This window comes from Lepidochelys kempii, chromosome 5 (genome assembly GCF_965140285.1).
Source record: "Lepidochelys kempii isolate rLepKem1 chromosome 5, rLepKem1.hap1, whole genome shotgun sequence".
Taxonomy (NCBI): Eukaryota; Metazoa; Chordata; order Testudines; family Cheloniidae; genus Lepidochelys; species Lepidochelys kempii.
The window spans coordinates 4,685,415-4,709,114 of NC_136384.1; the positions used below are offsets into that span (position 1 = coordinate 4,685,415).

The following is a 23,700-nucleotide window of genomic DNA, read 5'->3' on the forward strand; positions in this document are numbered from 1 at the left end:
AGATAATAATTTCTCGTCCTTTTTCCTGGATTGTCCACACATAGGCCATAGCACTGCAAGCGGGAGCCCGCTCTGATCACCACTGCAGTTGTGAGCATTGTAAACACCTCGCATTTGCCCTTGGAGATTTTGGCATATGTATTGGCATTACATCTTTTGGAACAGAGTTCTGATAGCACGGATTCGTCTCCCCATACAGCGATCAGATCCAGTTCCTCCCATTCGGTCCATGCTGGAGCTCTTTTGTGATTCTGGGACTGCATGGTCACCTGTGCTGATGAGCTTGCCACGCTGGCCAAACAGGAAATGAAATTCAAAAGCTCCCGGGGCGTTTCGTGTGTACCTGACTAGTGCATCTGAGTTGAAAGTGCTGCCCAGAGTGGTCACAATGGAGCACTCTGGGATAGCTTCCAGAGGCCAATACCGTCAAATTGCGTCTACACTACCCTAAATTTTACCCAGCTATGTTGATTTTAGCGCTAATCCCCTTGTCAGGGAGGAGTACAAAAATTGATGTTAAGAGCCCTTTAAGTCGACAAAAATGGCTTCGTGGTGTGGACGGGTGCAGGGTTAAATTGACCTAACGCTGCTAAATTTGACCTAAACTCACAGTGTAGACCAGGGTTTAGCTGTTTGTGCGGTGTCCTTGGTCACCTAATGAACATGGGACAGTTACTGTCACTGGGCTGGATAATGGATTCATTTTAAAACAGCAGAACTGAGAATAGCGAGTGATTAACAAACCACACACTTTCTGGGTTGAATTTTCAGCTGAACCATTTGCTAACATTCAGGATTTGCAAACATTTTCACAAATACCCAGCAGTCATCCAGGTGCTTCCAGATTACAGCTATCGCCCCATTAATTACAGTGAACTGAAATCAGCACTTTTATGTATACAAATATTCCCCAATCCTGGTTGTTGTTGTTGTTTTTCTTTAAGTGTTTGACCAGCTCTGCTTTTGAGGAGTCTGAAAAAAAACTATTTAGGATGCATTTAGCCAAGGGCACAATACTATATACCCCAAGGTCCAGATTCTGATACCCTTGATACTTTAACTTCAATGGGCTCACTCATGGAGTATGATACTGCTCACCAGGAGTAAACATAAAAGATTCTAGTCCTGAATTATTTCAGTTGATCATTTCAGTTTGCACAGCACCAGAGTTAGCAATCAGGAAATTCTCTATGCTTTATTTGACACCCAAGAATGTGACTCAATGTCCCCCCATGGCTCTGAATTCTGCAGGCTGACTGTTTTGCAAGAAGCAGCATTTCCTTTCACTTGCTCAGAACATACTGCCCTTTTAGTTTCCGGGAGTCACCTCTGGAAAGAGCTAATAGTGAAAAGGAAAAGGCCAAGGGGATCATCAAAGTGTCAATTTAAAACTTCCCACTGTCCGTCAATGAAGCATGCAGCAGTTTGGTGTAATGTAGCTTAATTTCTATTTCAGTTTAATGATCTGCTTTTGGCAGTCCCATAGTTCCAAGCAAATAATTATATTGTTGACTTGAGGCCTGATTTTGCCCCATTTACTCATGCAAGTAGTCCTTACTCAAACTAAAAATCCCATGGATTTCAATGGGACAACTCACGTACATAAGCATTGCAGAACCAGCCCCTTACACGGTGCACCATATGAGACAGGTACATGGCTAAACCAACAGCCCAATCCTGCTAGCTTTCTGTGTGTCATCAATCTTTGATCCTGCAGGATCGGTGTGTATGTGTTTATTTAAAGCGTGATCAACAGTGGTGATGCTACACCAGTAATAAATAATAATGATACCTTCGAAATATCAAACATGTCTGATCTAGTTTACTGGAGGACTGCTTGGTGGTCTCAAAGGATTTTGACTGACAGGTCTCACACCTTAACTCAAAACGTGAAGGTGTCACATCTTTAACAAAGGCCTTGCCTACACACAGAAGTTGCACCAGTTTAAGTTAAATCAGTGTCTAAACCCATTTAGTAAACCTGATGCAAAACCCTGTGAAGATGCTCTTATTTTGCTCTGAGTGTCTTACTTTCAATTAGCTTAATTCGGGGGGAGGGGGAGGGAGAAATCTAAACCAAAGAAGTCACTTTTAAACCAAAATAAGAATGTCTACACAGGGATTGCTCCAGTTTAACTAAATGAGTTTTAAAATACACCTTTAGTTAAACTGGTGCACGTTTGTGTACAGCAGTGGTCATCAACCCGTAGATCGCAATCGACTGGTCGATCTTGGACCCTCTGCCAGTCAATTGTGATCTCTGGCCACAAGAAGTCTGGTGGCACAGCAGGGCTAAGGCAGGCTCCCTGCCTGCCCCAGCCCCACGCTGGTCCCAGAAATGGCCAGCACTCCCGCTCAGCCTCTGGGAGAGGCAGGAGTCTCCACACACTGCTCCTGCCTGCAAGCCCTGTCGCTGCAGCTCCCATTTGCTGGGAATGGGGAGCTGCGGCCTATGGGAGCTGCGGGGGTCGTGCTTGCAGGAAGGAGCAGTGAACGGAGCCACGTGCCTGCCCCCAGGGCCACAGGGGCATGCTGGCCACTTCCGGGAGTGGTGTGGGGCCAGGGCAGGCAGGGAGCCTGCCTTACCCTTGCTGCACCACCAATTGGGAGCCACCAAAGGTAAGTGTCGCCCAGTGGGAGCTCACACCCCAACCCCCAGACCTGAGCCCCCTCCCGGAGCCAGCACCTCATACCCTCTCCTGCACCCCAACCCCCTTCCCACATTCCGAACCTCCTTCCCCATCCCTGACCCCCCTCCGGGAGCCAGCACCTTGTACCACCTCCTGCACCCCAACATTCTTCCCCAGCCCAGAGACCCCTCCTGCACCCAAACTCCCTCCCAGAGCCTGCACCCCTCACCCCCTCCAGCACCCTGTCCCAGGGTCAGCCCAGAGCCCCCTCCCACACTCTGAACCCCTTGGCCCCAGCCCAGAGCCCGCACCCCCTTCCGAACCCCAACCTCCTGCCCCCGCCTGGTGAAAATGAGTGAGGGTGGGGGAGAGTAAGCAATGGAGGGGGGTGCTGGAGGGAGCGGGGCAGAGCTTTGGGAAAGGGGCGGGACCTCAGAGAAGTGGCAGGGTAGATCCTGGGTTGTACTTAAATTCAAAAAGTGATCTTGTGCGTAAAAAGGTTGAAGATCACTGGTGTACAGACTTCCTCCTTCCCAAGGGTTCATGAAACATTGACATTAAATAGGAATTAACAACCCCCCACCCTAAGTTTTGAACAGTCTGATTAAAAATCCCTACTGCTCTTGTAACACACTCGGGGCTGACAGGGTCACACATACAGGTTGATGAGCCTGCTATAGCCTTAGCTAACAGAGATTGGTCTTCTAGCTCGGGCAGTAGTAGCTCATGTGTATTGAAGCACCAGGTTCAATCCCACTGCTGACAGCCCATCCGGGGTACAGTGTATTCTCTCAAATGCTTGATTTTCACTCTCCTGACTCATGTGATGTCATCACTTCATTTGTATTCTAGCCACCAGAGTCTTTCAGCCAAGATGGGACCTGAATCGCTCATGTACAAACGAAGCAGAAAATCCCCGCTTGCCTCCTGTCTTTTTGACACAAATCTTTCAGGCTTTCTTTATGCATCATAACGGAGCAAATATGGAACCCCAATTGGAACCCCAATTTTTTCTCCTTTGTAAGTCACTTCTACCGCAAAGCCTACAAATAGTGGGTCAACCCAGATCATTTTCTTTCATTATACCTTTTCATCATTTACAGATGCTTCAATTTTTGGGTGCCCAACCTAAGACAGGTGGAAGAGACCTGATTTTACAAAGGATGGACGCTCAGTACTTTGTAAAATCAGGTCCTTCTCATTAGGGCATGGCTGAGAGCAGGCTGACAGACGCTTAACCCAGAGACGAATGAGATGATGATGAGTCAGGAGAAGCAGCTGGAGGAGACGGTGGAGGTAATACAAGCCCCTTCACCTTAGGGATTATGTCTGCCATTAGTTGCTAGAGTTCACAATTTAGGGGTGATTTTAGACCCCAGATCCTGCTTGACAATCATATTATAACCGTAACCCAGACAGCTTTTCACCATCTGCGTGTGGCCTGGAGGTTGCAACCTTTTCTTTCAGATGCAAACCTTGCCACTGTTATCCACGCTTTTGTCACCTCAAGGCCTATTGCAACGGACAACACTTTAAACCACTCAGGGCAGGTCTACACTTAAAACACTGCATCAGTTACTGTAGCACTTAAGTGAAGATGCTCCTTCCCCAACAGGAGAGCGTCTCTCGTCAGTGTAGTTAACCGTCTAGAGGTGGTAGTTATGCCAACGGGAGAAGTTTCCCACCGACACAGCGCTGTGTACACCGGGGGTTTGGTCGATATAACTGTGTCACTCAGGGTGGTGGATTTTTCATACCCCTGAGTGACAGAGTTACACCAATATAAGTCTGTAGAGTAGACCTGGCCTCCGATACTGAAGCTGGTGCAGAATGTAGCAGCTCACTTATTGAACAGGACATCTCGCAGGGAGCACGTGACCCCAGCACTGGCTGCTTATTGATCTACAGGTGGAGTTTAGGTGTTGGTAATGACCTATAAAGCCCTAAGTGTCCTGGGACTAGCGGATAGGTGCCAACTCCATGGGTGCTCCAGGGCTGGAGCACCCATGGGAAAAAAAAGGGGGGTACTCAGCACTCACCTGCCACCACTGTTTGGCAGCAGCTGCTGATCAGCTGTTTGGCAGCTGGGGGAGATGCTTGGGGATGGCAGGAGTGCAGGGCCTTGGGGAAAGGGTTGGAGGGGGGCCGGAAGAGGCGGAGCGAGGGCGGGGCCTTGGGAGAGGGGCTGGAGTTGGGACAGGGCCTTGGGGCAGAGTCGGGGTAGAGCACCCCCGGGGAAACAGCCCAAATGTGGCGACTCTCTGGGGATGCTGCAAAATACATCTGTCTGACCAGGTTTCAGAGAGGGCTGAGATTATGCTTCCCTAAAGACAACGGGGTCTGATGGACCCTTTATAGTTAGCTGTCTGGCTCTGGCTGCACTCCCATTGGAATGATCATTTTGCTGCTGCTGGGATTTTAATCTATTGTATAATTAGTTAGTGTGCTAGAAAATTAGGTTGGTTTAACTATGTCAGTCAGGGGTGTGAAAAATCCACACCCCTGAGCGGTGTAGGTAAACTGACCTAAATCTCCATATAGATTTAGCTACCGCTTCTTGGGGAGGTGGATTACCTATGACAACAGAAGAATCCCTTCTGTTGGCGTAGGTAGTGTCTACACTGAAGTGCTACAGTGGCACTGTAGAGTTTAGACAAGCCTTTGGGTAGGTCTCTCTTCTATAATTCTACATTAAAATAAATAATGGAGCTCAAGTTCAATATGCCCAAACTGAGGCAATCCAAATCAGAAGTCAGGTTTGAAAATGCAGGTGTATATTTTTAACAATACAAAAATATTAAATTAAAAAACCCCAAGGATGTAATAAGTAAAGGAGGACTTGTGGCACCTTAGAGACTAACAAACTTATCTGAGCATAAGCTTTCATGATTTACAGCTCACTTCATCAGATCCGATGAAGTGAGCTGTAGCTCACAAAAGCTTATGCTCAAATAAATTTGTTAGCCCTGGTCTACACTAGGAGTTGAGGTCGAATTTAGCAGCATTAAATCGATTTAACCCTATACCCGTCCACACTATGAAGCCCTTTTTTTCGACTTAAAGGGCTCTTAAAATCGATTTCTTTACTCCACCCCCGACAAGGGGATTAGCGCTGAAATCAGCCTTGCCGGGTTGAATTTGGGGTACTGTGGACACAATTCGACGGTATTGGCCTTCAGGAGCTATCCCAGAGTGCTCCATTGTGACCGCTCTGGACAGCCCTCTCAACTCAGATGCACTGACAGGAAAAGGCCCGCAAACTTTTGAATTTCATTTCCTCTTTGGCAGCATGGCAAGCTGCAGGTGAGTGCAGAGCTCATCAGCAGAGATGACCATGCAGAGCTCATCAGCAGAGGTGACCATGATGGAGTCCCAGAATCGCAGAAGAGCTCCAGCATGGACCAAACAGGAGGTACGGGATCTGATCGCTGTATGGGGAGAGGAATCCGTGCTATCAAAACTCTGTTCCAGTTTTCGAAATGCCAAAACATTTGTCAAAATCTCCCAGGGCATGAAGGACAGAGGCCATAACAGGGACCCAAAGCAGTGTCGCGTGAAACTTAAGGAGCTGAGGCAAGCCTACCAGAAAACCAGAGAGGCAAACTGCCGCTCCGGGTCAGAGCCCCAAACATGCCGTTTCTATGATGACCTGCATGCCATTTTAGGGGGTTCAGCCACTACTACCCTAACTGTGTGCTTTGACTCCTTCAATGGAGAGGGAGGCAACACGGAAGTAGGTTTGGGGAACGAGGAAGATGATGATGATGAGGTTGTAGATAGCTCACAGCAAGCAAGTGGAGAAACCGGTTTTCCCGACAGCCAGGAACTGTTTCTCACCCTGGACCTGGAGCCAGTACCCCCCCGAACCCACCCAAAGCTGCCTCCCAGACCCGCCAGGCGGAGAAGGGACCTCTGGTGAGTGTACCTTTTTAAATAGTATACATGGTTTAAAAGCAAGCGTGTTTAATGATTAATTTGCCCTGGCATTCATGGCCAGTACAGCTACTGGAAAAGTCTGTTAACGTGTCTGGAGATGGAGCGGAAATCCTCCATGGACATCTCCATAAAGCGCTCCTGGATGTACTCCCAAAGCCTTTGAAAAAGGTTTCTGGGGAGGACAGCCTTATTCCATCCATGATGGTAGGACACTTTACTACACCAGGCCAGTAGCACGTAGTCAGGAATCATTGCAGAACAAAGCGTAGCAGTGTATGTTTGCTGGCATTCAAACAACATCTGTTCTTTATCTCTCTGTGTTATCCTCAGGAGAGTCATATCATTCATGGTCACCTAGCTAAAATAGGGTGCTTTTCTTAAGGGGACATTCAGAGGTGCCCGTTCCTGCTGGGCTGTTTGCCTGTGGCTGAACAAAAATGTTCCCTGCTGTTAGCCACGGGGAGCAGGGAGTGGTGAGGGGTTAGCCACGTGGTGGGGGAAGGCAAAATGTGACCTTGTAATGAAAGCACATGTGCTATGTAATGTTATGTTAACAGCAAGGTTTACCGTGAAAGAGTGTACCCATTGTTCTATAAAACATGTCTTTTTAAATACAAGTCCCTTTTTTTTCCTCCACCAGCTGCATGTGTTTCAAGGATCACAGGATCTTCTCCTTCCAAGAGGCTAGCAAAGATCAGAAGGCAAAAAAAATGCACTCACAATGAAATGTTTTCTGACCTCATGCTGTCCTCCCACACTGACAGCGCACAGATGAATGTGTGGAGGCAGACAATGTCAGAGTGCAGAAAAGCACAAAATGACCGGGAGGAGAGGTGGCAGGCTGAAGAGAGGGCTGAAGCTGAAAGGTGGCAGCAGCATGATGAGAGGAGGCAGGATTCAATGCTGAGGCTGCTCGAGGATCAAACTAAAATGCTCCAGCATATGGTTGAGCTGCAGGAAAGGCAGCTGGAGCACAGACCACTGCTACAGCCCCTGTGTAACCAACTGCCCTCCTCCCCAAGTTCCATAGCCTCCTCACCCAGACTCCCAAGAACGCGGTGGGGGGGCCTCAGGCCACGCAGCCACTCCACCCCAGAGGATTGCCCAAGCAACAGAAGGCTGGCATTCAATAAGTTTTAAAGTTTAAACTTTTAAAGTGCTGTGCGGCCTTGTCCTTCCCTCCTCCACCACCCCTCCTGGTGCTTCCCTTCTCCACCACCCCTTCTGAGCTACCTTGGCAGTTATCCCCCTATTTGTGTGATGAATTAATAAAGAATGCATGAATGTGAAGCAACAATGACTTTATTGCCTCTGCAAGTGGTGATCGAAGGGGAGAGTGGTTAGCTTACAGGGAAGTAGAGTGAACCGGGGGGGAATGGGGGAGTTTCATCAAGGAGAAAAAAAAAGAACTTTCATACTGTAGACTGGCCAGTCATGATACTGGTTTTCAAAGCTTCTCTGATGCGCACTGCATGCTCCTGTGCTCTTCTAACTGCCCTGGTGTCTGGCTGCGCGTAACCAGCGGTCAGGCAATTTGCCTCAACCTCCCACCCCACCATAAACGTCTCCCCCTTACTCTCACAGATATTGTGGAGCACACAGCAAGCAGTAATAACAGTGGGAATATTGGTTTCGCTGAGGTCTAACCAAGTCAGTAAACTGCGCCAGCACGATTTTAAACGTCCAAATGCACATTCTACCACCATTCTGCATTTGCTCAGCCTGTAGTTGAACAGCTCCTGACTACTGTCCAGGCTGCCTGTGTATGGCTTCATGAGCCATGGCATTAAGGGGTAGGCTGGGTCCCCAAGGATAAGTATAGGCTTTTCAACATCCCCAACGGTTATTTTCTGGTCTGGGAATAAAGTCCCTTCCTGCAGCTTTTGAAACAGACCAGAGTTCCTGAAGATGCGAGCGTCATGTACGTTTCCCGGCCATCCCATATTGATGTTGGTGAAACGTCCCTTGTGATCCACCAGTGCTTGCAGCACTATTGAAAAGTACCCTTTGCGGTTTATGTACTCGCCGGCTTGGTGCCCCAGTGCCAAGATAGGGATATGGGTTCCATCTATCGCCCCACCACAGTTAGGGAATCCCATTGCAGCAAAGCAATCCACTATGACCTGCGCATTTCCCAGGGTCACTACCCTTGATATCAGCAGATCTTTGATTGTGTTGGCTACTTGCATCACAGAAGCCCCCACAGTAGATTTGTCCACTCCAAATTGATTCCTGACTGACCGGTAGCTGTCTTGCTTTGCAAGCTTCCACAGGGCTATTGCCACTCACTTCTCAACTGTGAGGACTGCTCTCATCTTGGTATTCTTGCGCCTCAGGGCAGGGGAAAGCAAGTCACAAAGTTCCATGAAAGTGCCCTTATGCCACTGGGAATCATCCCAGACCTGCAACACTATGCGGTCCCACTAGTCTGTGCTTGTTTCCCAGGCCCAGAATCGGCATTCCATGGCATGAACCTGCCCCATTAGCACCATGATGCCCACGTTGACAGGGCCTGTGCTTTGAGAGAAGTCTGTGTCCATGTCCTCATCACTCTTGTCACCATGCTGAAGTCGCCTACTCGCCCAGTTTCGCTTTGCCAGGTTCTGGTGCTACATATACTGCTGGATGATGCGTGTGGTGTTTAATGTGCTCCTAATTGCCAAAGTGATCTGAGTGGGCTCCATGCTTGCCGTGGTATGGCGTCTGCACAGAAAGAAGGCGTGGAACGATTGTCTGCCATTGCTCTGATGGAGGAAGGGGTGACTGATGACATGGCTTACAGTGTTCGCTTACAGGGAATTAAAATCAACAAAGGGGGTGGCTTTACATCAAGGAGAAACAAAAACAACTGTCACACAGAATGGCCCCCTCAAGGATTGAACTCAAAACCCTGGGTTTAGCAGGCTAATGCACAACCCAATGCTCAACCCACTGAGCTATCCCTCCCCCATGTATTTAAGGCAGGACTGAATCTCCATTAAACTTTTCAAGGTGCCCCTGACAGACCTCATCGAAACGACTGTCGGACGTTGATTTCACAGAGGGAGGGAGGGAGGGGGGAGCAAATGAATACAAAACAAATCTGGTCTATTTCTTGTTTTGATCCACTCCATCCATCTTTTACATCTTTGGCTGGCAGCAGATGGTGCAGTAGGACTGCTAGCCATCCTCATCTCCTGGCTGCTTGACAGAAGATGGTGCAGTAGGACTGCCAGCAGGACTAAAGAGAATGACCTGGTCGAGTCACTCCTATTTCAGTCCCTGCGCCCATGTCTGCCCAGGCGCTCCTGACCGACCTTACCGAGGTGGCCAGGAGCACCTCGGACATGATAAGGATGGTTATCAGGCCTATTGCACCGTCTGCTGCCATAAAGCAATGAGCTGCTGCTGTGTAGCAATGCAGTACTGCGTCTGCCAGCACCCAGGAGACATACGGTGACAGTGAGCTGAGCAGGCTCCATGCTTGCCGTGGTATGGTGTCTGCACAGGTAACTCAGGAAAAAAGGCGCGAAACGATTGTCTGCTTTTGCCCTCATGGAGGGAGGGAGGGCCTGACGACATGTACCCAGAACCACCCACGACAATGTTTTTGCCCCATTTGGCATTGGAATCTCAACCCAGAATTCCAACGGGCGGTGGAGACTGCGGGAACTGTGGGATAGCTACCCACAGTGCAATGCTCTGGAAGTCGATGCTAGCCTCAGTATTGTGGAAGCACTCCGCCGACTTAATGCACTTAGAGCATTTTGTGTGGGGACACACACAATCGACTATATAAAAACGATTTCTAAAAAACTGACTTCTATAAATTCGACCTAATTTCGTAGTGTAGACATACCCTTAGTCTACAAGGTGCCACAAGTACGCCTTTTCTTTTTGCGGATACAAACTAACACGGCTGCTACTCTGAAACCTGTCAAGGATGTAATGTAACTTTAATGGACAACTGGTAACATTTTCAAAAGAACCGGAGTGACTTGCAGCCTGAATTCAATTTTGAAAATTTTACCCCAAATCCCTTTAAAATGTTTTGCAAATCTCAACCAATATTTCTACTGATTTCATCCTGTTCTTCCATATTTGCATTGTCTAACAACTTACACAGTGACAGAACTGTACTGTAACACGGAGGCAGAAACCTCACTCACAGAACAGAATTCACATCAGTGTTCTGGTTTGGCATTTTTTACATTCCCATAAAGAGTACAGCAACTTGAAAATGGAAATTTCACACTGTGCATATGCAAAAAACAATTTCTGAATTTCTCACTGCATCACTATTTGCTCTCAGAGATGGCTAACCCCCCGGCAAGTTTGAGCTGCTAACATTCAGCCAGGTTGGAGTTTTATATGCACTCTTGATTCTGCCCAGAATGATAAATTACACATATGGCATGTACCTGAGACTCTAGAGAGGTTAACTTTCTTCCCCTCTGCTTGTCTTCTTTCTTTGAAACTTGGGGTTTTTGCTTCTCTTTCTCCTTTGACTTTTCCAGTTTCTGAAGCTCCTCCACATAGGCATCATAGATCTCCCACTGAGAGAGGAAGAACAAGAGTCAGGACTTCCTGACTAATCTAATAGGTGACTTCATTACACTCCAGCAAACAAACATAGACAAGTATGCCAGACATCAATACGTTCACAAAGATACTAGTCTTTACACCAGAAACACTCCCACTGAAATCAGTTTGAAGTCAATGGGCATTTTTCCTGTATACAGACTGCAGGATTGAGCCCCAGGATTTTTAAAGCCCTGCTTCCCCAGGATTTCCTCTGTCACCCCAGCTTGCGATAACTCACCGGTGTTTAATAGATGGAACAAGCACATTAAGCCGCTGCTTCTGAGGTAACTTATAGTGTTGCATTAAGAAACTCAATTGTAACCGCATAGCACCCTGCAACTTGGAGCCTGACCCTGCAGGCAATAGCCAGCTAAAACATGCAAATGGCTTCACACCTTCTGCCATGCCCTGCTGCCCCACAAGCACAGAATGTCTTCTCCAAATGGATCCAGGAGGACACTTTTTTTCTGCTTGGGTCTAGTCATGGAGTGCTGTATAGAAGATATGTGACTTTATGACCATTTAAAAGGCAAGATTCCTGCCCTGATATGCTTAAAATCTAATTCAGACAGACCAAATGGATAGATGGATAAATACTTCAAACACAAAATGGAGGAGACCACATCGGAATGAAGATGGGCAGCAGAATGTATATTAGTCAGGGGTTGGAAGGAAGAGAGGGTGTGTGAGGGGAGGGGAAGAAGTTGGAGGATATTCCAAATCTTTGGGGCTGTATAGAAAGTCACGTGAAGGCAAGAGCAGGAGAGGGGGAAGAAAGGAATAGTTAAGAGAGGATAGAGAGCAAAAGGAAGAAAGAAGAACTGAGAAAGTGAGTAGTTCAAATCCATTTCATTTCACAAGAGGTTAGAAAAATTAAGCAGAAACTTCTCCCCCTAATTTTCAGCATCTTAATCTAAAATCTCAGCTGTGGTTTGATTAATTTGACAGTTCTGTTCTCTCAATCTCCCAAGCAGTCGCATTATCAGAAAATGGTCAGAAGAGAACTCCTCCAGCCTGTAACAGACGAGAACTTTGTACATCATGCTAATTATATGCTCTGATCTCCAGTTAAGGAATAATCTGGGGCAATGTTTTTCAGCATAACAAAGGTGCATTTTCCCTTTCCCATACCACATTGCTACATTAGAGGTTTTTTCAGTTAATGTAGTCAAATTAATACTTTTTCCTGTGCACTGTTGTGTCTCCAGTACAATGGACAAATCAGCACAAACTGGGCCAACTGTCAGATATCAGTAACAATCACAAATAGACCATTAAGCTTCTATGAAACAACCAGCGAAACTGGCTGGATTCCATACTCAGCCAAAGCATTGGTGAATTTCAGGTGTAAAAAGTGTTAGCTTAATATTTATTTTTTCAAAAAGCTTTTTAAAGAGACAGAGAAAATACTACACAATAAATTGGGGACAGATCTTCACTTAGTGTAAATTGGTGTAGCCCCATCACCTATAGTGAAGCTATGTCAATTTACACAGACTGCAAATCTGGCCGGCCGTGTTTTTTACTACATTTCTTACTGCATTTGGCTTCAGGCATTACAAAAAATTGTTGCTTCCTTTCCTAGATGGTTTAGACAATGGATGGAAAACACCCACAATCTTGCACTTTGCAAATATTTGTAAATTCCACGGAAAACTCCCCAGAATAGGAAGCAAATCCTTGGCGGTTCCATACACTACATGTTCCTTTAAGACTTACTGGAGGAGAGGCTGGCTCATAGTTGATAAGTGGGGTGATAACTAGTTGGACATAGAACCTCTGAGACTTGCTCTTCGGGAGAATAGACCTTCACTCTTTAGGAGTAATGCAGGAGACGAGAGCCTGGGTTAACAGTGCCACACTTCTTTTTTATTGCCACTTCCCTATTTGGTATCAGCAACTTCTATAGCCTTCTTCCAAAACTCATAATCATATGCCTGGCTGTTGTGCAAATTGGACTCTTTAAGATCTGCTGATATCTAGTCCAGGTACCATGTCTTTGGCCTCCCCCTTGGTCATCTTCCACCTGAGATCATTGCAAGGGCCATCCTCCCAATGCAGTTCTCAGGTCTCCAAAGGACATATCCATGCCAGCCTAACCTCTCTCAATTTGTCTTCAGTTGGGGACAACCCACATTAGGCCCCTCACAACCTCATTTTGTTTCCTATTATAGTGCCACACTCTAGTATATTAATAATTCTATTCTATTAGGTCTTCGTTCCAGACCTGGACCCACCACCGTAGTATCTGAATGCCTTCCACTGTTAAAAACATATACAGGATTACTTACATCACCACGTTTTCCTCTCCAGACCCTTATCCCACTCCCCTTGAAGACACAGCAAAAACTTACAAAAAGGAAAAGGGATAAGGTGGGGGAGGTACTATCTTTTTATTGGACCAACTTGATAGCCTGGGACTGACACAGCTACTGCTACGCTGCATACAACAAAAGGAAAAAGGTTTACCTGGTTAGCCGTGGCAGAAAAGGTTGCTCTAGGTGGAGGCTCCATTTGACATTCTCTTTCCTAAAAAATAATATAAATGAAAGTGAATCTGTAAGTGACGACAGTGGTGAAAATCCCCATCTCCTTTAGCAGAAGCATTGTTCCCTAGAAGAGTCCAGCTGTGGAAGCAGCCTAGAGTTTTCATTTACCAAGCAGGGGGAGTGATCCTGGTGTTGCATTTTTATAGCAACTGTCATCCAAATGGATCCCAAAGTGCTATATAAATGTTACTAAATGATGATTCCAACAATAGAGAGAGAGCTCGGTAGAACACGGACTTCCCATTCTGTGGGAGATTCCAAGATTTTGAAGTTTGGTTTTGTCCCAAATTGGGATGAAATCTTGGAATTTTTCACAAAATTAAACAGTCTGAAATTTTTCATTTTGACCTTACAAATATTTTGTTAAGGTCAAAGTATTTCATTCCAACTTTCTCTTTTTGACTATTATATTTTCTAAAAGTTGAAGTGTTTCAACCTTTGTATTTTTATATTATAAATGACACAATATAAAGTCAAAGTCAAAACAAAATGTTGTGATCATTCCCCCATCAAACATTTCAATGAAATTGGTACATTCCCACAAAACATTTCAATTTCATCAAATCGACATTCTCTGGCGGAAAACCGTTCAGTCGGAAAATGTTTGAACAACTCCATATACATATCACTTCACTGACCTCTGAGGTGCAGCAGTCTCTGGGATGGAATGCTGCACATCTTTAACAGCAACACTACACAATAATTTAAGAGCCACATGTTGCTTTTAAATACACCCAAGCAAATCCCATTATTATCAGTCGAACTCCACATACATAGCTGAGAACAGAATTTGGTTCTAAAACAAAACGTAAAGAATTCTGTGGTCATGTAAAACTACGGGGCATTTTAGTTCGGGAGAATACGATTACTCAAGTGAGCCAAGACACAAGAGTTAACACCCCTCCTCTTTTAAAACATGTCATGAGATCTTCAATAACCACAAGTAGTCAGGAACTTGGGTTGACATTGCTTTTGAAAGGCAGCATGTCCAGCATCACAAGACCCCTTAGCACTGTCCTAGAGCATCAGTTCAGTACTGACTCCGAGGAAAGAGCATGACCCAAATCATCAGCACTAATTGCTGCAGCACCTTGATTTTTCTCATTAGCTAGGCCAGGTTGGGAGACCAATGAGATCTAAAGGGAACACACCTTAGCTGGAAAGGCTGCAGGAACTCTGGCTCTTTGAAGAAGTGATGGATACTTGGCTATGTGACTGCAGGGAAAGGGAGGGAATTTTCTCCCTGCAATAAATATCTTGGACTCAGGGGAAGGTTTGGTTTGACTTCCTCACTGGGTCCAGCACCACATGCATGGTGATCAGCTAGGGAGGGTTCTGTGGGCACATTTATACGCAAGCTGGAGGTGTAATTCCAGCTCAGGTAGACATACACATGCTAGCTGCGATTGAGTTAGTGTGCTAAAAAGAGAAGTGTAGCCGCAACAGCACAGGTGGTGGGATGGGCTAACCACCCTGAGCACCGTCCCACCTGAGCATCTACTCACGCATCCAGTCCATTCTGCCTGCCCACCATGGCTTTGTTTCTTTGGGTTTTTTTGCAGCTACATTTCTACTTTAGTGTGCTACCAGTCAAAGTTTGCATGCATACGTCAATCTGACATACCCTTAGAGACACACCCATTGGGAAAGACTGTGGCCTCAGCATAAAAGGCATTTCAGAACCTTAGGACTCAAATCTGTATTGATCTTCTGTCATGGCAAGAGCAAACACATGTACTGTGAGGATAGGGGGAGAGCTTATGTAAAGCAGCAGCAGAGAACATCTATCATTCTTAAATTGCTCACATTAGCAAAGTATCTGAGCACCTCACCAACTTTAATGTATTTAGCTCCCCCAACACACCAGAGAGGAGGGAAGTGCTTTTTTGTCCCTAGTTTATAGATGAAAAATCGAGGCACAAGGTCACACAGGAAGTCTGTGGGGTAAAGGGGACTGGAACCCAGATCTCCCAAGGCCTAGGCTAGTGCCAAAACCACTGGACCATCCTTCCTTTTCTGGTATTGGGAAACAAGTGCAAAAATGTTACACCCAAGCATGTGTGTGAGGCTGAAATTTTACTACCTAGATTTGCAAAGGTCCCAGACCCCTCTGACAGAACATAAGAGAATCCATCTTGTGAACATTACTCTGTGTCACCATCTTCCCCATCCCAAATGTTTTAGGTACGACTAGTTAAGATTCTTTTCCCCACTAATATTGGCAGTGATTGCAGGAGAAGACATACAGACAAACAATCTGGACTCCAGTCACAAAGGAAGGATTTTACTAAAACATGCTTGTGTATCATCGAAAGAGACAGGATTGGCAGCATACCCGCACGGGATTGTTTAAAGTCTGTGAAGCTCTCTCACAAAAGTTGAACTGGTTGGTGAGCTTCTGTTCCTTCAACAAAGGGGGAGGAGGTTCTTCCCCTTCAGCTGCTTCTTCTGTTGATACAGCCTAGAGAAGAATAAAGCAATGCTTAATTGAGAACTGAAGTGGATCAGAGATCTTTCTTCAACTTCAAAATGCCTATCCCTTGGAATGCTGGACTTCTGGTACTTAGCAGAGGAAACCTGTTACTCAGGGTCTAGGCCACCATTGGTGACATGGGTATGGGATTTGGAGATCACCCTCAGCCACTCTCTAAACACAGAGATCCAAGATGCAAGAACGGTTGAGTGTGGTTGTTATCACCACTAACTCATTTGGAAAAGTCCACACAACTCTCCTACCTATAGCCATCTCCATGATCATCATGGATTTGTCAAATCTAAGGTGGGCTATTGTAATGCTCTCCTAATTAGGATCCATCTGTATCTGATCTAGAGGTTTTAACAGTTGCAGAAAGTGATACTACTCGCCTGCTCTTTTGAATAGAATAGTGAGTTAGTTACATCCACTCCTTGTGATCTGCACTGGCTATTGGACACCCAGTGACATAGTTCAAAGGCCTTTGATCTCACATATTTAGCTCTTTATAATCCTAGTTTCCTAGTACTTCCATAATTGCCTGTATTCCCCTCTCAGGCATTTAAAGTCACCTGAAATTAGTCCTCTCTTGGTTCCTAGGTTCAGTACTGACTGGGGAAGGAGTGAACTTCCTACTGTATTGTCCCTTCCTCATTGGCTGCCTTTAGGTCACGCCCCAATCTCAGTTATTTCAGCTGTCTTATGTTTGATCCTTTCACATCTTCATGCTTTGTTTTTGCCTCAGTTACACTGTTTCTGTTTCTCTCATGAAGCTAGAAAATGATCCTGTTGCAGGTGGTTTACCTGGTTTACAGGATTTGGCCTCTATTTTATATGGCTGTCTGGTTCTTATGTCATTTTATTTGTATGAATTTGTATTATTTTTCATTGCACAGCACTTAGATACCTTGTAATAGGCACCTTATAAATGGATGAAACAAAAAAGTATTGTGGTAGTAGAAACCAATGACCTCCAAACTTTGCTCAGCTCTGATTCACATCAGCAGTTGGCTAGTAACCCAGGGGCCACACTTCATGTGTACGAAATGGAACTGATTACAACTACTTTCCAGCTTGAATACAGAAGAGCTGTCTGCAGAGACGTGTCCCAGCAAACCATGCTTCATCTGGATGGCGCATCTGGCTCAACATAAAGCATGGTATGCGGGCATCTGTCATCTCCACGAGCAGCACCTCCATATTAAAGAATAGGTTGGCTGCAGACCACCTTGATGCGACCTACATGTATTAAGCAGAGATAAAGTAAGCAAGCATGGAGTTTCCTCTGGTGATGCTGCTTATGCCAAAAGACACATACAAACTGATCTCAGAATCTAATATTTAAAATCATATTGACAGCTTGCAGTTAGCTGTGAAGCATTACCGGAATATCTTCTTTGCTTCCTTCTTCTTTAACCTCTGCCTCTTCAACTTCTATCACTGTGGACTCAACAGGAGCCAGTTCTGACAACAACACAAGTATGTTAATCATCTCTGGCTAATACACACCTTTATGTGTTGCAGACACTTTCCATCTTCCACAACATGAATACAAAGATACTGCATCCTTTTATCTCCAAAACACTTTACAAACCCTAGCTTATTAGTCGTCACAGTACCCTGCCAGCCAAGTCAGTCAGTATTACTGTCCCCAGTTTACAGAGGACTGACCTAATGAGGCGACTCGGCTTGTTCAAAGCCACAGAGAGAGAGTCAGGGCCTCGCTAGAAAGAGGTTGCAGCGGTTCCAATTCCCTGGCTGAATTCAGATCACATCTCACTCAACATTCTGATTTGGGCTGCATCCTTTTTAGGAAACACTTTGTCTACCCTACAAAAATGACTATGTTTAAACATGGCTCTGAAGAATGGCTGTGGCCAAATTATGTTAATAAGGGTCACGTGTGGACAGGAAAAAAAATGTAATAAGCATGTTAGAGAAGCATGTCTTAGTCCAGGTATCTAGCTCTATCCATCTGAACTCTCACTGATTGTGGAGACCATGGTTTCCATATCTAGTAAGACTATCCATCCAACAACCTATTCCTCTTCCAAACAGACTCTTAGAGCCTTATCTGACATCCCGAATGTGCTGCTATCAACTGAGGGGATGAACACACTCAATGCATTGACGATTCAGTTTACATACAGATTTACTTTAAATCCTGGTAGAGATTTCAACACTGGTGCAAAGAAAGGAGCATAAATCCCAGAGACCCACAGGTAACTAAAATTCTCAGGAGCTTGTAAGATGGTGCCCTTGGGCCTAGCAGCTGCCACATTAGAAGGGCACATATCCATGGCCAGTTCCAGTCTTTCAGTTAATTCTCACCATCAGCAGTCCTCTGTTCCACTGATCAGACAATTTTAAGAGGCAGCAGGAATGCTAGGGTCTCCCTAAAAGATTCCATTGCCCAGCATGGAACACGAATGCAGAACTACTTGGTGGCATACTTTTTGAGACCCTGAATTACGGTACCACTCCACCTTTGTGAATGAGATTTTCAAAGGAATGTAAGGCTATGTCTACACTACAGAGTTTTGTCGACAAAAGTTATGCTTAAAGCGCTGTAATTAAACTGCTGTTGCATGTACACACTATGTTCCTTGTGTTGGCAGAGCACGTCCACACTAGCAGCTCTTGCATCGACACAGAGAGCAGTGCACTGTGAGTAGCTATCCCACTGTGCAACTGGCTGCAGGGGGCTTTGGGAAGGGTTTGCAATGCCTCATGGGGCAGGTACAGCATCACATGATGCAGGTTTCTCTATTTCATCATTCCACGGGCATCCTACTAAATTGCCAACCACTTCTCAACTGAAGTGTGTGTGGTGGGGAGAGTGTGAGACAGAGAGTGTGTGGGGGGGGGGAGGGGAAGAGACAGAAACACAGCGTGTGTTGGGGATGGGTGTGTTGGGGGAAGAGTGTGTCAGCATGCTGTCTCTTTAAGTTCAGACAGTAGCTTGAGCAGTCTCTCCACCCTCACCCCTGCCTCCCAGCAGCAGCCACTCTGCCTGCCTGCCAGGGGAGAGCAACATTCCACATTAATAAAAAGAAAAGGAGTACTTGTGGCACCTTAGAGACTAACCAATTTATTTGAGCATAAGCTTTCGTGAGCTACAGCTCACTTCATCGGATGCATACTGTGGAAAGTGTAGAAGATCTTATTATATACACACAAAAAGCATGAAAAAATACCTCCTCCCACCCCACTCTCCTGCTGGTAATAGCTTATCTAAAGTGATCACTCTCCTTACAATGTGTATGATAATCAAGGTGGGCCATTTCCAGCACAAATCCAGGGTTTAACAAGAACGTCTTGGGGGGGGTGGTAGGAAAAAACAAGGGGAAATAGGCTACCTTGCATAATGACTAAGCCACTCCCAGTCTCTATTCAAGCCTAAGTTAATTGTATCCAATTTGCAAATGAATTCCAACTCAGCAGTTTCTCGCTGGAGTCTGGATTTGAAGTTTTTTTGTTGTAAAATAGCGACTTTCATGTCTGTAATCGCGTGACCAGAGAGATTGAAGTGTTCTCCGACTGGTTTATGAATGTTATAATTCTTGACATCTGATTTGTGTCCATTTACTCTTTTACGTAGAGACTGTCCAGTTTGACCAATGTACATGGCAGAGGGGCATTGCTGGCACATGATGGCATATATCACATTGGTGGATGTGCAGGTGAACGAGCCTCTGATAGTGTGGCTGATGTTATTAGGCCCTGTGATGGTGTCCCCTGAATAGATATATGGGCACAGTTGGCAACGGGCTTTGCTGCAAGGATAGGTTCCTGGGTTAGTGGTTCTGTTGTGTGGTATGTGGTTGCTGGTGAGTATTTGTTTCAGGTTGGGGGGCTGTCTGTAGGCAAGGACTGGCCTCTCTCCCAAGATTTGTGAGAGTGTTGGGTCATCCTTCAGGATAGGTGGTAGATCCTTAATAATTCGTTGGAGGGGTTTTAGTTGGGGGCTGAAGGTGACGGCTAGTGGCGTTCTCTTATTTTCTTTGTAAGGCCTGTCCTGTAGTAGGGGACTTCTGGGAACTCTTCTGGCTCTATCAATCTGTTTCTTCACTTCCGCAGGTGGGTATTGTAGTTGTAAGAATGCTTGATAGAGATCTTGTAGGTGTCTGTCTCTGTCTGAGGGGTTGGAGCAAATGCGGTTGTATCGCAGAGCTTGGCTGTAGACGATGGATCATGTGGTGTGGTCCGGGTGAAAGCTGGAGGCATGTAGGTAGGAATAGCGGTCAGTAGGTTTACAGTATAGGGTGGTGTTTATGTGACCATCGTTTATTAGCACTGTAGTGTCCAAGAAGTGGATCTCTTGTGTGGACTGGACCAGGCTGAGGTTGATGGTGGGATGGAAATTGTTGAAATCATGGTGGAATTCCTCAAGGGCTTCTTTTCCATGGGTCCAGATGATGAAGATGTCATCAATATAGCGCAAGTAGAGTAGGGGCGTTAGGGGACGAGAGCTGAGGAAGCGTTGTTCTAAGTCAGCCATAAAAATGTTGGCATACTGTGGGGCCATGCGGGTACCCATAGCAGTGCCGCTGATCTGAAGGTATACATTGTCCCCAAATGTAAAATAGTTATGGGTAAGGACAAAGTCACAAAGTTCAGCCACGAGGTTGACATTATTGGGGATAGTGTTCTTGACGGTTTGTAGTCCATCTTTGTGTGGAATGTTGGTGCAGAGGGCTTCTACATCCATAGTGGCCAGGATGGTGTTATCAGGAAGATCACCGATGGGACTGTAGTTTCCTCAGGAAGTCAGTGGTGTCTCAAAGGTAGCTGGGAGTGCTGGGAGTGTAGGGCCTGAGGAGGGAGTCTACATAGCCAGACAATCCTGCTGTCAGGGTGCCAATGCCTGAGATGATGGGGCGCCCAGGATTTCCAGGTTGATGGACCTTGGGTAGTAGATAGAATATCCCAGGTCGGGGTTCCAGGGGTGTGTCTGTGCGGATTTGATCTTGTGCTTTTTCAGGAAGTTTCTTGAGCAAATGCTGTAGTTGCTTTTGGTAATCCTCCGTGGTATCAGAGGGTAATGGCTTGTAGAAAGTGGTGTTGGAGAGCTGCCGAGCAACCTCTTGTTCATATTCCGACCTATTCATGATGACAACAGCACCTCCTTTGTCAGCCTTTTTGATTATGATGTCAGAGTTGTTTCTGAGGCTGTGGATGGCATTGTGTTCCGCACAGCTGAGATTATGGGGCAAGTGATGCTGCTTTTCCACAATTTCAGCCCATGCACGTCGGCGGAAGCACTCTATGTAGAAGTCCAGTCTGCTGTTTTGACCTTCAGGAGGAGTCCACCTAGAATCCTTCTTTTTGTAGTGTTGGTAGGGAGGTCTCTGTGGATTAGTATGTTGTTCAGAGGTATGTTGGAAATATTCCTTGAGTCAGAGACGTCAAATTATCATACACAATGTAAGGAGAGTGGTCACTTTGGACAAGCTATTACCAGCAGGAGAGTGAGTTTGTGGTGGGGGGGGGGGTGAGGGGGGTGAGAAAACCTGGATTTGTGCTGGAAGTGGCCCAACTTGATTATCATACACATTGTAAGGAGAGTGGTCACTTTAGATAAGCTATTACCAGCAGGAGAGTGAGTTTGTGGGGGGGGTGGGGTGAGAAAACCTGGATTTGTGCTGGAAATGGCCCAACTTGATTATCATACACATTGTAAGGAGAGTGATCACTTTAGATAAGCTATTACCAGCAGGAGAGTGGGGTGGGAGGAGGTATTTTTTCATGCTTTTTCTGTGTATATAATAAGATCTTCTACACTTTCCACATTATGCATCCGATGAAGTGAGCTGTAGCTCACAAAAGCTTATGCTCAAATAAATTGGTTAGTCTCTAAGGTGCCACAAGTCCTCCTTTTCTTTTTGCGAATACAGACTAACACGGCTGTTACTCTGAAACCTGTCATTCCACATTAATGGTTCTGTGATTCCCTCCCGAGTTCTCCCACAGCCTCCTCAGCTGTGAGTTCTCCACGCTGAGATATGTCAAAGCTTCCCGGAGCTTTAAAAGGGGAGTGGCGCATGCCTGTGTAGCTAGATGCAGGGCAGCAGAGTTCAAAATAGCGAGCAGAGCGGTGACGGCATGCATTGTGGGATACTGGGGGAGGCCAAATATGGCGACATAATGAACAGCTGCATCTACACTGACAGCTTTGTCGCTTTAATATTGCCACAAAAAAGCTTTATGCCTCTTGCTGAGGTGGTTTTATTTTGTAGGCAAAACAGCAAAGTTTTGCCACCAAAAGCAGCTTTGTCATGTGCTCACCTCCACTGTTTTGTCAGCAAAAGGCAGCTTTTGCTAACAAAACTGTGTAGTGTACACAAGGCCTAAGGGTTTAGACACATATCTCCCATTAATTTGGGTGGAAGATTGTCTAAATCCTCTAGAGTGCTTTGAAAGTCTTAGCTCCTTGTATTAGCGCAGACCTGGCTTGCAGACTGTCAGAAGTGGCAAATACACAGTTTGTGTTTTAAACAGTATTTTTCTGCAAAGAAGACTGCTAGCAGAAATAAGTGCTGCTCCATTCCCGGGCCTCAGATTGCAGCGTGCTCACTGTCACACACAGAATAAGCTACACCAGCGCTTACTGAATCAGTGTCCCATAAACCTACCTGGTTCCAAGCATACTCTGGCACTCTGCCGTCTGCCTTCATCTGAGTCTCTGAGTAACAGGTTCCCATCTAAGGAGAAGTGAATAGCCAGTTGGTCCACATAGCTTATTGGCTTGTATGCTCGTTCCTACAGAGGAGGAAGACAAAAAAATCAAATCTGGACAGACTAATGATTTTATCGGGCACAATCTTTGCCTGTAGACAGTAAAGCTGATCAGGTTGTATATTGATAAAACGGGTGCATTTGTTATTCACCTTTGTTTTCACTGCAGGTCCCAAGCCAACATAGTGCTGAGACTGCTGTTTATGCCTCTGTCAAGGTTCCTTCCCCACTCTGAACTCTAGGGTACAGATGTGGGGACCTGCATGAAAAACCCCCTAAGCTTATTTTTACCAGCTTAGGTTAAAACTTCCTCAAGGTACAAATTATTTTACCTTTTGTCCCTGGACCTTATTGCTGCCACCACCAAGCATTGAACAAAAATAACAGGGAAAGAGCCCACTTGGAAACGTCTTTCCCCCCCAAATCCCCTCAAGCCCTACACCCCCTTTCCTGGGGAAGGCTTGATAAAAATCCTCACCAATTTGCATAGGTGAACACAGACCCAAACCCTTGGATCTTAAGAACAATGAAAAAGCAATCAAGTTCTTAAAAGAAGAATTTTAATTAAAGAAAAAGTAAAAGAATCACCTCTCTAAAATCAGGATGATAAATACCTTAAAGGGTAATCAGATTCAAAACAGAAGGTTTTGCCTAGAGGAATTCTCTAAGTTACAAAAAGACACAAAAACAGGAATATCCATTCCATTCAGCACAGCTTATTTTATCAGCCATTTAAACAAAACAGAATCTAATGCATATCTAACTAGATTGCTTAGTAACTCTTTACAGGAGTTCTGACCTGCATTCCTGC

General features: G+C 45.7%; 1 protein-coding gene across 2 annotated transcripts in view; it reads right to left on the reverse strand.

Annotated features, from left to right (window-relative positions):
* Positions 1–23,700, reverse strand: part of DNAI1 (dynein axonemal intermediate chain 1) — a 275,417-nt gene that overhangs the window by 215,690 nt on the left and 36,027 nt on the right. For both annotated transcript variants that reach the window (XM_073343359.2, XM_078852695.1), the window contains exons 5-9: positions 22,787–22,913; positions 17,536–17,615; positions 16,014–16,139; positions 13,599–13,658; positions 10,967–11,101 (exon numbers count right to left, since the gene is read on the reverse strand). In XM_073343359.2, coding sequence (XP_073199460.2) covers positions 10,967–11,101; positions 13,599–13,658; positions 16,014–16,139; positions 17,536–17,615; positions 22,787–22,913 — 528 coding nt within the window. The remainder of the gene's footprint in view (positions 1–10,966; positions 11,102–13,598; positions 13,659–16,013; positions 16,140–17,535; positions 17,616–22,786; positions 22,914–23,700) is intronic.